Raw genomic sequence first — 15,084 nt, 5'->3', positions numbered from 1 at the left:
CTCCTTTCCTGAGGACGGCTCACCTCTCACAGTTCTGGGCGACTTTAACCTCCCCACGTCTACCTTTGACTCATTCCTCTCTGCCTCCTTCTTTCCACTCCTCTCCTCTTTTGACCTCACCCTCTCACCTTCCCCCCCTACTCACAAGGCAGGAAATACGCTCGACCTTATCTTTACTAGATGCTGTTCTTCCACTAACCTCATTGCAACTCCCCTCCAAGTCTCCGACCACTACCTTGTATCCTTTTCCCTCTCGCTCTCATCCAACACTTCCCACACTGCCCCTACTCGGATGGTATCGCGCCATCCCAACCTTCGCTCTCTCTCCCCCGCTACTCTCTCCTCTTCCATCCTATCATCTCTTCCCTCTGCTCAAACCTTCTCCAACCTATCTCCTGATTCTGCCTCCTCAACCCTCCTCTCCTCCCTTTCTGCATCCTTTGACTCTCTATGTCCCCTATCCTCCAGGCCGGCTCGGTCCTCCCCTCCCGCTCCGTGGCTCGACGACTCATTGCGAGCTCACAGAACAGGGCTCCGGGCAGCCGAGCGGAAATGGAGGAAAACTCGCCTCCCTGCGGACCTGGCATCCTTTCACTCCCTCCTCTCTACATTTTCCTCTTCTGTCTCTGCTGCTAAAGCCACTTTCTACCACTCTAAATTCCAAGCATCTGCCTCTAACCCTAGGAAGCTCTTTGCCACATTCTCCTCCCTCCTGAATCCTCCCTCCCCCCTCCTCCCTCTCTGCAGATGACTTCGTCAACCATTTTGAAAAAGAAGGTCGACGACATCCGATCCTCGTTTGCTAAGTCAAACGACACCGCTGGTTCTGCTCACACTGCCCTACCCTGTGCTCTGACCTCTTTCTCCCCTCTCTCTCCAGAAGAAATCACGCGTCTTGTGACGGCCGGCCGCCCAACAACCTGCCCGCTTGACCCTATCCCCTCCTCTCTTCTCCAGACCATTTCCGGAGACCTTCTCCCTTACCTCACCTCGCTCATCAACTCATCCCTGACCGCTGGCTACGTCCCTTCCGTCTTCAAGAGAGCGAGAGTTGCACCCCTTCTGAAAAAACCTACACTCGATCCCTCCGATGTCAACAACTACAGACCAGTATCCCTTCTTTCTTTTCTCTCCAAAACTCTTGAACGTGCCGTCCTTGGCCAGCTCTCCCGCTATCTCTCTCAGAATGACCTTCTTGATCCAAATCAGTCAGGTTTCAAGATTAGTCATTCAACTGAGACTGCTCTTCTCTGTATCACGGAGGCGCTCCGCACTGCTAAAGCTAACTCTCTCTCCTCTGTTCTCATCCTTCTAGACCTATCGGCTGCCTTCGATACTGTGAACCATCAGATCCTCCTCTCCACCCTCTCCGAGTTGGGCATCTCCGGCGCGGCCCACGCTTGGATTGCGTCCTACCTGACAGGTCGCTCCTACCAGGTGGCGTGGCGAGAATCCGTCTCCACACCACGTGCTCTCACCACTGGTGTCCCCCAGGGCTCTGTTCTAGGCCCTCTCCTATTCTCGCTATACACCAAGTCACTTGGCTCTGTCATAACCTCACATGGTCTCTCCTATCATTGCTATGCAGACGACACACAATTAATCTTCTCCTTTCCCCCTTCTGATGACCAGGTGGCGAATCGCATCTCTGCATGTCTGGCAGACATATCAGTGTGGATGACGGATCACCACCTCAAGCTGAACCTCGGCAAGACGGAGCTGCTCTTCCTCCCGGGGAAGGACTGCCCGTTCCATGATCTCGCCATCACGGTTGACAACTCCATTGTGTCCTCCTCCCAGAGCGCTAAGAACCTTGGCGTGATCCTGGACAACACCCTGTCGTTCTCAACTAACATCAAGGCGGTGGCCCGTTCCTGTAGGTTCATGCTCTACAACATCCGCAGAGTACGACCCTGCCTCACACAGGAAGCGGCGCAGGTCCTAATCCAGGCACTTGTCATCTTCCGTCTGGATTACTGCAACTCGCTGTTGGCTGGGCTCCCTGCCTGTGCCATTAAACCCCTACAACTCATCCAGAACGCCGCAGCCCGTCTGGTGTTCAACCTTCCCAAGTTCTCTCACGTCACCCCGCTCCTCCGCTCTCTCCACTGGCTTCCAGTTGAAGCTCGCATCCGCTACAAGACCATGGTGCTTGCCTACGGAGCTGTGAGGGGAACGGCACCTCAGTATCTCCAGGCTCTGATCAGGCCCTACACCCAAACAAGGGCACTGCGTTCATCCACCTCTGGCCTGCTCGCCTCCCTACCACTGAGGAAGTACAGTTCCCACTCAGCCCATTTACATTTACATTTAAGTCATTTAGCAGACGCTCTTATCCAGAGCGACTTACAAATTGGTGCATTCACCTTATGACATCCAGTGGAGCAGCCACTTCACAATAGTGCATCTAAATCTTTTAAGGGGGGGGGTGAGAAGGATTACTTTATCCTATCCTAGGTATTCCCTAGGTAGCCCAGTCAAAACTGTTCGCTGCTCTGGCCCCCCAATGGTGGAACAAACTCCCTCACGACGCCAGGACAGCGGAGTCAATCACCACCTTCCGGAGACACCTGAAACCCCACCTCTTTAAGGAATACCTAGGATAGGATAAAGTAATCCTTCTCACCCCCCTTAAAAGATTTAGATGCACTATTGTAAAGTGGCTGTTCCACTGGATGTCATAAGGTGAATGCACCAATTTGTAAGTCGCTCTGGATAAGAGCGTCTGCTAAATGACTTAAATGTAAATGTGTGTAGATTGATGAGGGGGATTTTTTTTTTTTTTTATCTATTTTAGAATAAAATGTGGAAGAAGGGAAGGGGTCTGAATACTTTCTGAATGCACTTTATGTCTGTTCAGACAGGAGTAATATAATTGTTTATTTTACCTTTATTTAACTAGGCAAGTCAGTTAAGAACACATTCTTATTTACAATGATGGCCTACCAAAACGCCTCCTGCGGGGACGGGGGCTGGGATTAAAAATTAAAAATGTATAAATACAGGACAAAACACACATCATGACAAGAGAGACAACACAACACTACACAAAGAGAGACCTAAGACGACAACATAACATGGTAGTAACACAACATGACAACAACATGGTAGCAACACAATATGGTAGCAGTACAAAATATGGTACAAACATTATTGGTCCCAGACAACAGCATAAAGGGCAAGAAGGTAGAGACAACAACACATCACACAAAGCAGACACTAATGTCAGTAAGAGTGTCCATGATTGAGTCTTTGAATGTCTTCATTACTACCGCTCTCACTCACTGCCTTCTGGGCAACAATAAACCAAACAGCAATCAATCACTCAACATAATGACAAAGTGTTGAGCTTTAAATGCATCACCACCAAACATTAACAGCGTATTAAACTGTACTTGTTGTAGAGTTCAAGCCATGTCTTCAAAGCGACAACTGGCACATAAAACTGGCGCACGCACACACACAGGTCATATACACGTTATAAACGTGTAATAAACGTGTAATCACCCAGACAGAATGTTGACATTTACTTCCCGTTTCCTGTCTGACCTTGTTGTCTGGGAGACGACCATGAGACATAGAATGGCCCACCTCGTAAAAAAAAAAAATCATAAATAAAACATTCATTTCCCAACCAGATGATCTGTCACACACTCTTTACCTGTGTAATGGACAACACACATCTGGCCCTTCTTTGGGAAAGTCCTTGCTGTTGAAAAGAAAACAAACAATAGTGGGTAGATTGTAGTCTCGTGTGTGTGCAACTTTTTACACCCTTGCAGCCCAATGGAGTAAGGAGGAGCTAATAGATTAACAATGCCTGTCTGGATTAAGTCTGTCTGTGTGTTGTTATGTCTGAGCCAGGAAAGCTTAACCCTTATCCATGTATAGTTGACCTATTTCCAAACTATTCAATCCTAATGTGTTCATCAACTGGTTATTATTGTCCCAGAGACATGAAGATCTGAGCTTGTGGAATGTGTCTCAAATTATAGAAGGAAAAAGTGAGAGAGGATGCAAGTAGCCACAGACTACAGGGAGAACAAGACTTTGTCAGAGTGTAAGCATGTGGTGTATTGTAGGTTGTGTGTCTGCTGGGAAAACTTGCTTTACCACAGAGCAGTGATATCCTATGAGGTATTCCGTCGTGGTATTGGTGGTATGGCAGACATTGTAATAATAGGATGTGTCCTAGCAATGACATGATTCGTTTTGATGTTGTCATATCAAATCATTAGCTGTAACATCTTAATTGCTTTAGCTAAAAACAAACACATATGTAGCTATGCAGTTTGCTGGCTGTATAATAGCGGAAATAATCTAACCTACTTCAAATGAGAATTATTACCGACAAAAAGCAGGAATTTCAGGAGCTATTCTGAGAAGAAAGCCGGCTGGCTATAAATGCAGAGTGTTCTAGATCGAGATTGGTCTGAATGTGCTGATCGAGAGAGTCAGTGCAATCCGGGGATGGGACGTCACTACCCTAAACCCTAACCTAGCCAAAAACAATTTTTAAAAAATGTCAACCTCAAATCTGATAGCGACGTCCCAAGGATCCCTGATAACATGGACAGTACAGAGAGCGAAGAACATTTCGAAGGCTTGAGAAATACATGTTGTGGAGTATGTAGGCCGAGTGAAATTGTAACTAACTACTTTGCAACGGCTGTAAATCCGTAAAACGTTACCACAGTATATGATAATACTGCATTTCCCACAAGTTCGTAATCGCTAAATGAATAAGCATATACTGCACAACAATCCAAAATATAAACAGACGCCAAAATGTAGCAAAAAAACTCACCATCTCCTGGGGATATTGTTTCAATTTCCACACCCATTATGACACAAAGCCGACGGTGTTTGCTAAAGCATCAAATAAAGCAGGTTTGGCTTCTACTGTCTAGTCTATTTCGGTGGCTAAAAAGGTGCAAGCTACAGCAATGCCGAGCACTGATCGAATCCACTAGTCTGAGAAATGCAAGATTGTATTTGCCTGGCTATCCAGAATAGACTCCTTGCTCCGGCCAAACACTACGCCACGCCCACTGACATTATGCCGTGTTCAAATGCTATCCACGTGCCGCGTTCAACGATTCAGTAAGTCAGAAATGTCAGAGTTTCCTAGTTCCAACTTTATATGAACGCGGCATAAACCCAGCGAAATAATTGAGTGTGTTGTCAGGCTAAAATCACAGAGATTCTTAGCCCAGAGGCGCAACATCGTGTTCGGAAATGCTTGCAGTGAACAAATCTTCCTTAGTTGTTCATTTTCTCGAAATCTAAAGGCACAACCTAGATTCGAGCCAGTGTTTTACGTACTTTAACATGTTATTCCTCCAACCTCGTGAAAGTGATGAACTGACACGTTTTTATTTTCGTCAAAAACAACTTAAAATTGAAGGAGTGCCTTTGATTTGACGGCATACACATGCGTAGTTTGGCCCGAGACAATCGTTAGACTCGATGACGTGTTTCTACCTATATTACGTTTATACACCCATTGGGTCCTATGCTGCGTTCAAATCCTAGTTGGAACTAGGATATTTGGAAATGACCAAATTGCTGACTCGTTGAACATTCCACGTGAATTACTACACCCAGTTAGTAAGTCGGAAATGTCCGAGTTCCCTAGTTCTGACTAATACCTGAACGCGACATTAGCTAGCCAACGTCACCATGCTGTGTTGTCATGTTTGCTGCCTTGCTATGTTGTTGTCTTTAGGTCCCTCTTTATATATATTGTTATGTTGTCTCTTTTTGTCGTGATGTGTGTTTTGTCATATATATATATATATATATATATATATATATATATAAACTCATCAAAAAAAGAAATGTCCTCTCACAGTCAACTGCGTTTATTTTCAGCAAACTTAACGTGTAAATATTTGTATGAACATAACAAGATTCAACAACTGAGACATAAACTGAACAAGTCCCACAGACATGTGACTAACAGAAATTGAATAATGTGTCCCTGAACAAAGGGGGGGGGTCAAAATCAAAAGTAACAGTCAGTATCTGGTGTGGCCACCAGCTGCATTAAGTACTGCAGTGCATCTCCTCCTCATGGACTGCACCAGATTTGCCAGTTCTTGCTGTGAGATGTTACCCCACTCTTCCACCAAGGCACCTGCAAGTTCCCGGACATTTCTGGGGGAATGGCCCTAACCCTCAGATCCAACAGGTCCCAGACGTGCTCAATGGGATTGAGATCCAGGCTCTCCGCTGGCCATGGCAGAACACTGACATTCCTGTCTTGCAGGAAATCACACACAGAACAAGCAGTATGGCTGGTGGCATTGTCATGCTGGAGGGTCATGTCAGGATGAGCCTGCAGGAAGGGTACATTTACATTTACATTTAAGTAATTTAGCAGACGCTCTTATCCAGAGCGACTTACAAATTGGTGCATTCACGTACCACATGAGGGAGGAGGATGTCTTCCCTGTAACGCACAGCGTTGAGATTGCCTCCAATGACAACAAGCTCAGTCCGATGATGCTGTGACACACAGCCCCAGACCATGACGGACCCTCCACCTCCAAATCGATCCTGCTCCAGAGTACAGGCCTCGGTGTAACGCTCATTCCTTCAACGATAAACGCGAATCTGACCATCACCCCTGGTGAGACAAAACCGCAACTTTTCAGTGAAGAGCACTTTTTGCCAGTCCTGTCTGGTCCAGCGATGGTGGGTTTGTGCCCATAGGCGACATTGTTTCCGGTGATGTCTGGCCTTACAACAGGCCTACAAGCCCTCAGTCCTGCTCGCTTAAGTGTTTTAGGAAGCGTTTGACAGTGATGAGGAGTGGACGGACATTACGGACACAGGCAATGAGGCAGTGATCACTGAGATCCTGGTTGAAGACAGCAGAGGTGTATTTAGAGGGCAGGTTGGTCAGGATGATATCTATGAGGCTGCCCGTGTTCACAGATTTAGGGATGGCGGGATGAGGTCAATAACACGGTACCTTTCTAATCGACCTGGCCCGGGTACCCTGGAAGGATATTGACCTCAAAAGTCTTTGAAAGCCAAGTTAACAAACAGATCACTGACCCATTTCAAATCCCACCGTACCTTCTCCGCTATGCAATCTGGGTGCACCTCAGCCACGCTCAAGGTTCTAAACGATATCATCACCGCCATCGATAAAAGACAGTACTGTGCAGCCGTCTTCATCGACCTGGCCAAGGCTTTCGACTCTGTCAATCACTGCATTCTTATCGGCAGACTCAACAACCTTGGTTTCTCAAATGACTGCCTCGCCTGGTTCACCAGCTACTTCTCAGATAGAGTTCAGTGTGTCAAATCGGAGGGCCCTTTGTCCGGAACTCTGGCTTTCTCTATAGGGTTCCACAGGGTTCAATTCTCGAGTTGACTCTTTTTTTCTGTATATATCAATGATGTCGCTCTTGCTGCTGGTGATTCTCTGATCCACATCTACGCAGATGACCCCATTCTGTATACTTCTGGCCCTTCTTTGGACACTGTGGTAACTGACTTGCCTAGTTAAATAAAGGTTAAATAAAATACATTTAAAAATGACATTGCCTAAAAGTGTGATCTGCTATTTTTATTGGAAAATCAGTTTTAGCCAGTGGAGGCTGATGGGAGGAGCTATAGGAGTACGGGCTCATTGTAATGGCTGGAATGGAATCAATGGAACAGTATCAAACATTTGGAAACCGCATGTTTGACTCCGTTCCATGAATTGAATTCCAGCTATTATAACGAGCCTGTCCTCCTATAGCTCCCCCCACCAGCCTCCACTGGTTTTAGCCTGTCTTCATACTGTACTGTCTTGCTAAGATTGTATTCCAAGGGTCAAAAACCTCAGAATTGAGATACATAACCTCCTCTCAAATCTCATCCTAGTCTAACATTTACAGTGCCTGAGTGGACTGATCTGTGACTGAACACTGCTGTTGAAAAGAATGCCACTATGTGGTCAACAAATAAAATACACCAGACTTCCCATAAACGTCAAATCCAATTATCAAAGACAGTACTGAAGACAGGCTAAAACTGCTTCTCCAATAGCTAGCTAACGGTGCTTTCCAAACAACTGGGAACACGGAAAAAAACGAGCTAAAAGCATGACGTCATCGGGTCTAACAATCGTCTCGCCTCGAATTGTGCATGTGCTGGCTGTCAAATCAAAGGCACTCCTTAGATAAAAAGTTGTTTTGACGAAAACGTGTCAGTTTGTCGCTTTCATGAGGTTGGAGTAATAACATGTGCCGTTAGACATCGAGAAAATTAACAACATGAAGAATCTTTCACTTCTCACATTGACTCATTGACTCAAAACAGAAAACCCCAGACTGGTCTGTTTAGTGTCTTTCCCAAACGTTCCCAGAAGTCTCGCGATGTTGCGCCTCTGGGTTTAGAAACTCTGTGCCGTCATGCTTTTTGTATTGCCTCGCTATTCAATTCCGGTTCAAGATAGCATCTTTCACCCCGGGAAAAGTGAAATAAACGTGGCAAATGTAATAAAAGGATTATGGTTTAACAAGAAAATCGAGGCATGTAATGGCAAGTTTGAGTATAGAATTTCGTGACGGAATGATTTATTCGCGATTAAATCAAGCTATCTAGTTACTTCAGCTTGTCCCTGCTGGCTTTAGTTGCTAGCTTGGTTATTGAGTTGCAATGGCTTGCTGGACAATCAAAAACTTTGACAGTTTACGTTAGCAACATAGGTAGCTAATTATTTTCATTTGTTGAGTAGCTAGGTATTGTAGTTGACGGCAGCAAATATTTGTTGTAATAGTTAGCTCTTGGCTGTACCTTCATAGTTTACATGCATTTGATGTGAACAAAGCTAGCTATGACAATGTCATTTTAGCTAGCACAAAGTAATAACAACTTGAAAAACTGTAGTTAAGCGGGATTGCTTGATTGTCTCTCATTGCCAAACGCTTAACGTTACCTAAGGTCACAGCTGCCTACCGAATGTGATCAAATCTACTTCTAGTGTAGTGACTCCTTGAATCAGTTGAGTTAGTTGACATTGCTAGATAGCTAATTAATACAGTTTGAACTCACAAGATACAACACTGATATCATTATTTGTCTTTAAGACAGGTGGGTAAAATAACCTAGCAGTTATGCAGGGCTAAGGTCATTCAGACTAATCAGCTCAGCCCTGGCCCTGAGGTGTTACCTCACTCAGGCACAGGGGATTAGGGATTTTACAGCACCAGAGATGCATGACAGGAGAGGCTTGTCCTATTCTTAGCGTAGGATGGCCTTTAATGTAGCTGGAACTAGTATTATGCACGTCAACATCCATCTCACGACCAATATCTTCTGCTCTCATCAATGCTATTGAATGATCGATTTTCTCCAATGTCACTGATCAGTGAGTGATAATTTTTTTATCTCTCGCCGTTTTGGATTAGTCCATACTTGCCTGGCTGTCAGTATGGAACTGGGCAAAGCCAAGTTGCTGAGGACCGGTCTGAACACGCTACACCAAGCCATCCACCCAGTTCACGGGATCGCATGGACGGATGGGAAACAGGTCTGCCTCACCTCCCTTTACTATGCCAACGGTGACGTGAAATTCGGCGACACCAATGTCATTGGTCAGTTTGAGCATGTCTTCGGTCTCTACTGGGGCCCTCTATGCTGCTCCGGCTCTCCTGCTCTGTTGGCCGTCCAACACAAGAAGCATGTCACAGTGTGGCAGCTGCAGCTCAGCGCTCTGGAACAGAACAAGCTGCTGTGCACTCAGACCTGTGAGATGAGCGAACCGTTCCCCCTTCTGTCTGAGGGATGTGTCTGGCATCCCAAGATGGACATCCTTTCTGTCCTTACCAAGAAAGATGCCTCTGTGCTGTTCTGTGTCCGTGTGGACAACCGCAGGGTGAAGGCTGATATTAAAGGCAGTGGACTCATCCACTGTGCCTGCTGGACCAAAGATGGCACCCGGTTGGTTGTGGCCGTTGGAAGCGCCCTTTACTCCTACATCTATAACGATGTTCAGAAGAGTCTTTTAGCCTGCTCCTTCTGCCCTATCTTCGACGTGGGTGGGTACATCTGTGCCATCGAGTCGACAGGCGAAGCCCAGGTGGCAGTGGCTACAGAGCTGCCTCTGGAGAGGATCTGCGGGCTGAACGCAGGTATAGTCTTCGACGTGCCCTCAGATTCCGAGTCCTCCCTACCAGGACATTCTTCTCTTATGGTGATGTTGGATGAGGATGGCTGTATAGACCCCCGCAGGAGGTCCTTTGACTCGGAGAGGTCCTACCTGTCCTGCTCTCCGTCTGGCGGCCCTATGGACCTCACCCACCTCCTGGCCAAGCACCGGCGCTCTGACCCCAGTCCACTCATAAACTTGCGCCGCAAGGACCACCTGACCGGCTCCGGACAGGATTCATCTCACCTTATCCTTGTCACCTACGAACGGAAAGTCACCAGCACCAGTAAGGTCAGCATCCCTGGGATCCTGGTGCCAGACATCTTGGCCTTTGACTCCAGAGGCTCCATGGTGGCGGTGGCCTCCAACACGTGTAGCATGGTGCTGGTCTACTGCATCACGCCCTTCGCTATGCCCAATGTCCAGCAGATCTCCTTACAGAAGAACGAGAGGCCCAAAGGCGTCTGCTTCCTCAGTGACAAGACGTTGCTTCTCATGATCGGCAGACAGAAGTCCAACGAACCTGCATTCCTCCCCTCCTCCAACACGGAAAAATACATCCTGCACCTCTCCTCCAAGGAGATAGTCTACGACGGAGAAACCCCGGCGTCTCCCTCCCCGAACCGGCAATCCCCCGCTAATTTCTACCCGGGGATTAGGCGCCACTCGGAGCATGTCTTCTCTAAGGAGGAGCAGCAGGAGCGTGTGGCGATCAAGGAGTTGGTGCTGCCGGGAGGAGGTGTAATCCAGTCCCGTTCTCCAGGGAGCAGCAGGAGGAGGCTGGTGGAGGAGGTGAGGAGCCCGGAGCCCAGCTCAGTCGACTTTCCCTACTCTGACCTCTGCCGCCCCTCTGATCAATCCCACTCGAGCGCCTCCTCCATTACGGTCGAGAACTTCGACATGGAACCCATCAACCGGATGAGAGCATCAGTGCAATCTGGGGACTTGAGTCGACCCTGCTCCCCATACTACAACCCTGGGGATAAGCCCCACACGGAGCTCCCCACCCTGCCCAAGACCACCCCCCTGGCCCCCAGAGAGAAGGAGAGGAACCTGGAGCAGCTGTCCCAGAACATGGAGAGGATTTTCTCTCGCTTCTCTGAGGTGCAACAGTATCTCACAGAGATCAGGGACTTCACTCAGAACGGGAAAAGGGGTTTGGGGACTATTTACCCCAACGCCTGTGAACCTCCATACGTTAACATCACATGTCAGGTAGGGGTTATGACTTACAAAATATTACTTAATTTTGGCTAAAATCTGGAGATTTTCAGAGCCACATTTTTAAAGATAATGTATATTTATTGAAGACCTCACTTGTTAAAATAATAGACTGCACCTATATACAATAAAGTTTCATAAGACACACAAAGGAATGTTTATAAACCACGCAGGTGCATACTGAAGGCCATACATGAAGCCCTTAGTCAGCGTTCAGCAGATGTCAGCTTAATGGTCTATTGTTAGCCTTGCTGGGCCTTGTCTAAAGGTGAGGAAGGAGATGTACTGTAATTTACTCCCTGGGCTAGAGTCTGTAATCCACCATTGGCTTGCAATAGACAGCTTGCTGACAGCACAGTGTGTATGCTATTATGGTGTTCCCAAAATAAGTGCTAAAAGTACAATTAGTGAAATGATGCCACTGTTGCATCCATCAATAACTGCATTCTTGAGAAGGTCAGAATTGTACTAACCCTCCCACCTTCTCTCTGCCCCCTCTCTCTCTCTCTCTCTTCCCTCTCCATGCAGAAGCAGCTGTCTGAAAATGTGTTTATAGATGAGAGAAGACCAGTGTTGCTGTGTGAGGGGAAGCTGTGTCTGAAGGTTCTTCAGGAGCTCTTTAACCTCACTATAGTAGAGATTATGTATGGTAGGTATCTGGCCATGGGTTTCCCCCAAACCAATAATAAGACATGGTTGTAGATTTGAGATGATTTATTTTCACAATATGTACACTCCCCTCTGTATTTATTTCTACTTCACTGTTTCATTTTTGTCTCTATTACTCCAGCACTTTGGATTTGAGATCAAATGTTTCATTTGAGGCAACAGTACAGAATGTCACCTTTTTATTTGGGGGTATTTTCATACATATTTGTTTTACTGTTTAGTAATTAAAGCACTTTATGTATCTAGTCCCCCCATTTGAAGAAGCTTTTGGACAAATCCACATATGTTGAAGTAGTGAAGTTTAATATTTGGTTCTGTATTCCTAGCATGCAATGACTACATCAAGCTTTGTGACTCCACAAAGATCTTTGATCTTCTGTAACTTTCTCACTCATCATTCATGATTATTCGTAATCATGGTAGCATCTTCGGATGGGGGGGGGGGTGGTACTAGATACATAAAGTGCTTTCATTTCTAGACTGTAAGAAAGATATGTATGAAAATACCCTCAAATAAAAGGTGGCATTCTGTACTGTTGCCTCATGAAACATTTGATCTTAAATCCAAAGTGCTGGATTGAGCCAAATGTAGATTTTATTTTTGCTTCACTGTCCAAATAAATATGGAAAGGAGTGTATATACCCCAGGCTTAATTCTACCACTTATTTGAGGTTAAAGGTAGACTCCGCGATATGACATCATCAGTCACAGCGGTGTGACTTCCTGCTTATCAGAAATCAACACAATTCAAATCTGCAAAGACTGCCATTATTGCCTCTTTCAATGTGGGCATGCCTCAAGAGAAAAGTGGGTATAGTGGCACTCTGCATATTTGAAATGAATATGGAGTTCTGTAAGCTCTGGGGCCAGCATTTGCGGTCATTAGACTTGTAGTATAAAAGGTTAAATGCAACTATCTTTGCCCTATAAGAACCGAGAGGTAGGGTTGGGCAGTGTTCTCAGAAGTGTGTGTGTGTGCGTGCTTGTGCGTATGCATACTACTAGGTTCGGACAGGAATAGGAAAAAGGGTTTCACTCAGGTTTCCAGGAATCTATTCATATAAGAATAGGCCTATAACCTATATCCTCAGCCAATAGTCTAGGCTGCTACTCAAACACTAATAAGCTTATCTCAACTAACTAATTACATCTTTGTTTCACTCCACATAAACAGACATACATGAATGCACATGAAACAGTATTTGGCCATAAACAAAGTGCTTCAGTTAATGGGAGAAGAGGCTAAATATGGGAGTGATTATAGGGTTAGCTTGGGTTGAGGTTTAAAACAAGCCGTTTACAGCCCCACCACACCTTCCCTGTGTTAGTTCTGCTAATATAGACACTCAGCACGCTCCCTCCCACAGAGTATTTATAACGCCATCTCATTCAGAAGTTTTACTGTTTGAGTTTTTCCAGAAAACTTCGAGCCGGATGTTGTGGTTACTTTGATTCCAAAATGGCTGTATTTACCATCTATTTGAAGGGATCTGTAACCAGGTTTCCATCCAACCGTTTCACGCTGACGCATAAAACAACTCATGACTGGGCATATGGAAACAAGAAATGACGATCAATTTCATGAATGTCGACAATTTGTTCCTTCGACATGGTGGTATGTCGATAAAATGTATTATGTGAGAAATAGCGGTGGATACCCCTTTTTGCGCAAATATCGATATCATGTCAAAGTAAACATCGAGTTACGCGGTGAGTTCTTGTATGTGGTCTTCCCACTTGGGAGAGCATGTCGTTTTTATTAGGTTTTAGATCAAATTAAATTATTACCTTCACAGGGCGGTGGAAGTTCAGTGTTGAGTTTGACGCTCCTTTCCAATAAATACAGTGGGTCTTATTCTGGTAATATGATTTGATTTGCCAAATCAAAATAATCTCGCTCTTACCTATAATATTCTCTTAATGTAGTCGAGCATACCGGCACGGTATCTGCGAGCTAATGGCTAGAGCTATTTAACGCACCGCCGTTTGTGACAAAACCATCCGTAGAGTTGAAATTGTGATGGAAACACAAATGATTAAGTACCTTATGTGACCTATATCATCACTCACTGCTTCTTATCCGCAACAAGGCAGTTTGGTGGAAACCCACCGCTGGTGGTAGAATTTCTTTCATGCCGATTTTAGAATATTTGCTTAAATCTGTCACCAATTGGTTATATAATTGAAACCGTCTTTAAGCATGGAGAAAATATTAGTGCAATAAAAACTCCCTAAGCTATCGGTTAAACTTGAAACTACTGTCTCCTGTGTGTTCCAGGTCCGTTGTGGATAGTCCTAGTGGCGGATGCAGAGGGCTTTGTACCCCTGACTTTTAAACCCAAAGAGGAGTTGACCGTGAGGAACGGTAGGAGGAAATCTCCCATCAGAAGCCCTGGCAGCCCAGACACATGCCCCTCCAGCCCTGTGAAATCTCCCTCAAGCCCAGCTAAATCACAGACTTGAACAAGGCCTAGCCCCAAAACAGAGACCTCAGCAAAGTGGGAGAGAGCATGGGACTAGCATAACACACAGGATATGTCAATGCTTTATGCATACATCTCTAACAGCTGGACACACAGACTCCCTCTGCATCTTCTTATGAACAAGCAGTACTGGGTGGCAAATTCACCTTTTTCAGTTGGGGAATTATCTGAGACACATGTTTGTCACACTTTGGAAAGTAGCACCTTTCAAACAATGTTTACATTTAGTGACGTTTGGATATTATATTGGTATTTTTGTCTTTGTATTATATGTACATCTGGTTCAAGATGAAGTTGATCAAAAATATATCGGACCAATGAAGTACTGTAGTAGTGTTTTGGGTGGCCTAGGTCAGGAAAGTAGCCACCATATCCCAAAGAGATTTATCCTGTTTGTGTGTTATGTGATTGTATCATATTAAAGCCCTCAAATGTTTCATCGCTTAACATATTATGACTGATTCTATTATAGTCATGGTTTATCCAGTCTTCCATCTAAATACAAAACAGATGTCATTATAGTACCACCAGGGGGAAGCAGAGAATAGAGAATCCAA

General features: G+C 45.5%; 2 protein-coding genes across 3 annotated transcripts in view; one reads left to right on the top strand and one right to left on the bottom strand.

Moving 5' to 3' along the window:
* The window catches only part of fkbp1b (FKBP prolyl isomerase 1B), a 22,935-nt gene extending 17,820 nt beyond the window's left edge, over positions 1-5,115 (bottom strand). The window contains exons 1-2 of the mRNA XM_029631866.2: positions 4,808-5,115; positions 3,662-3,709 (exon numbers count right to left, since the gene is read on the bottom strand). Of these exons, the coding sequence (XP_029487726.1) occupies positions 3,662-3,709; positions 4,808-4,844 (85 nt within the window). The 5' untranslated portion in view covers positions 4,845-5,115. The remainder of the gene's footprint in view (positions 1-3,661; positions 3,710-4,807) is intronic.
* LOC115108010 (WD repeat and coiled-coil-containing protein-like) lies at positions 1,663-14,964 on the top strand. 2 transcript variants are annotated; one of them, XM_065008906.1, is made up of 5 exons: positions 1,663-1,718; positions 6,764-6,769; positions 9,436-11,368; positions 11,903-12,023; positions 14,323-14,964. In XM_065008906.1, the coding sequence occupies exons 1-5, from the start codon at positions 1,678-1,680 to the stop codon at positions 14,505-14,507; spliced, it is 2,286 nt and encodes a 761-aa protein (XP_064864978.1). In that variant the 5' UTR covers positions 1,663-1,677; the 3' UTR covers positions 14,508-14,964. The 2 variants fall into 2 exon arrangements, with proteins under 2 accessions (XP_064864978.1, XP_029487724.1); XM_029631864.2 differs by lacking the exons at positions 1,663-1,718; positions 6,764-6,769 and having other exon boundaries at positions 8,421-11,368.
* The last annotated feature ends 120 nt before the right edge of the window (positions 14,965-15,084 follow it).

Source organism: Oncorhynchus nerka, linkage group LG24 (genome assembly GCF_034236695.1).
Source record: "Oncorhynchus nerka isolate Pitt River linkage group LG24, Oner_Uvic_2.0, whole genome shotgun sequence".
Lineage (NCBI taxonomy): Eukaryota > Metazoa > Chordata > Actinopteri > Salmoniformes > Salmonidae > Oncorhynchus > Oncorhynchus nerka.
Note: the sequence above shows the minus strand (reverse complement) of the source record. Positions and strands in the feature narration are given on the sequence as shown.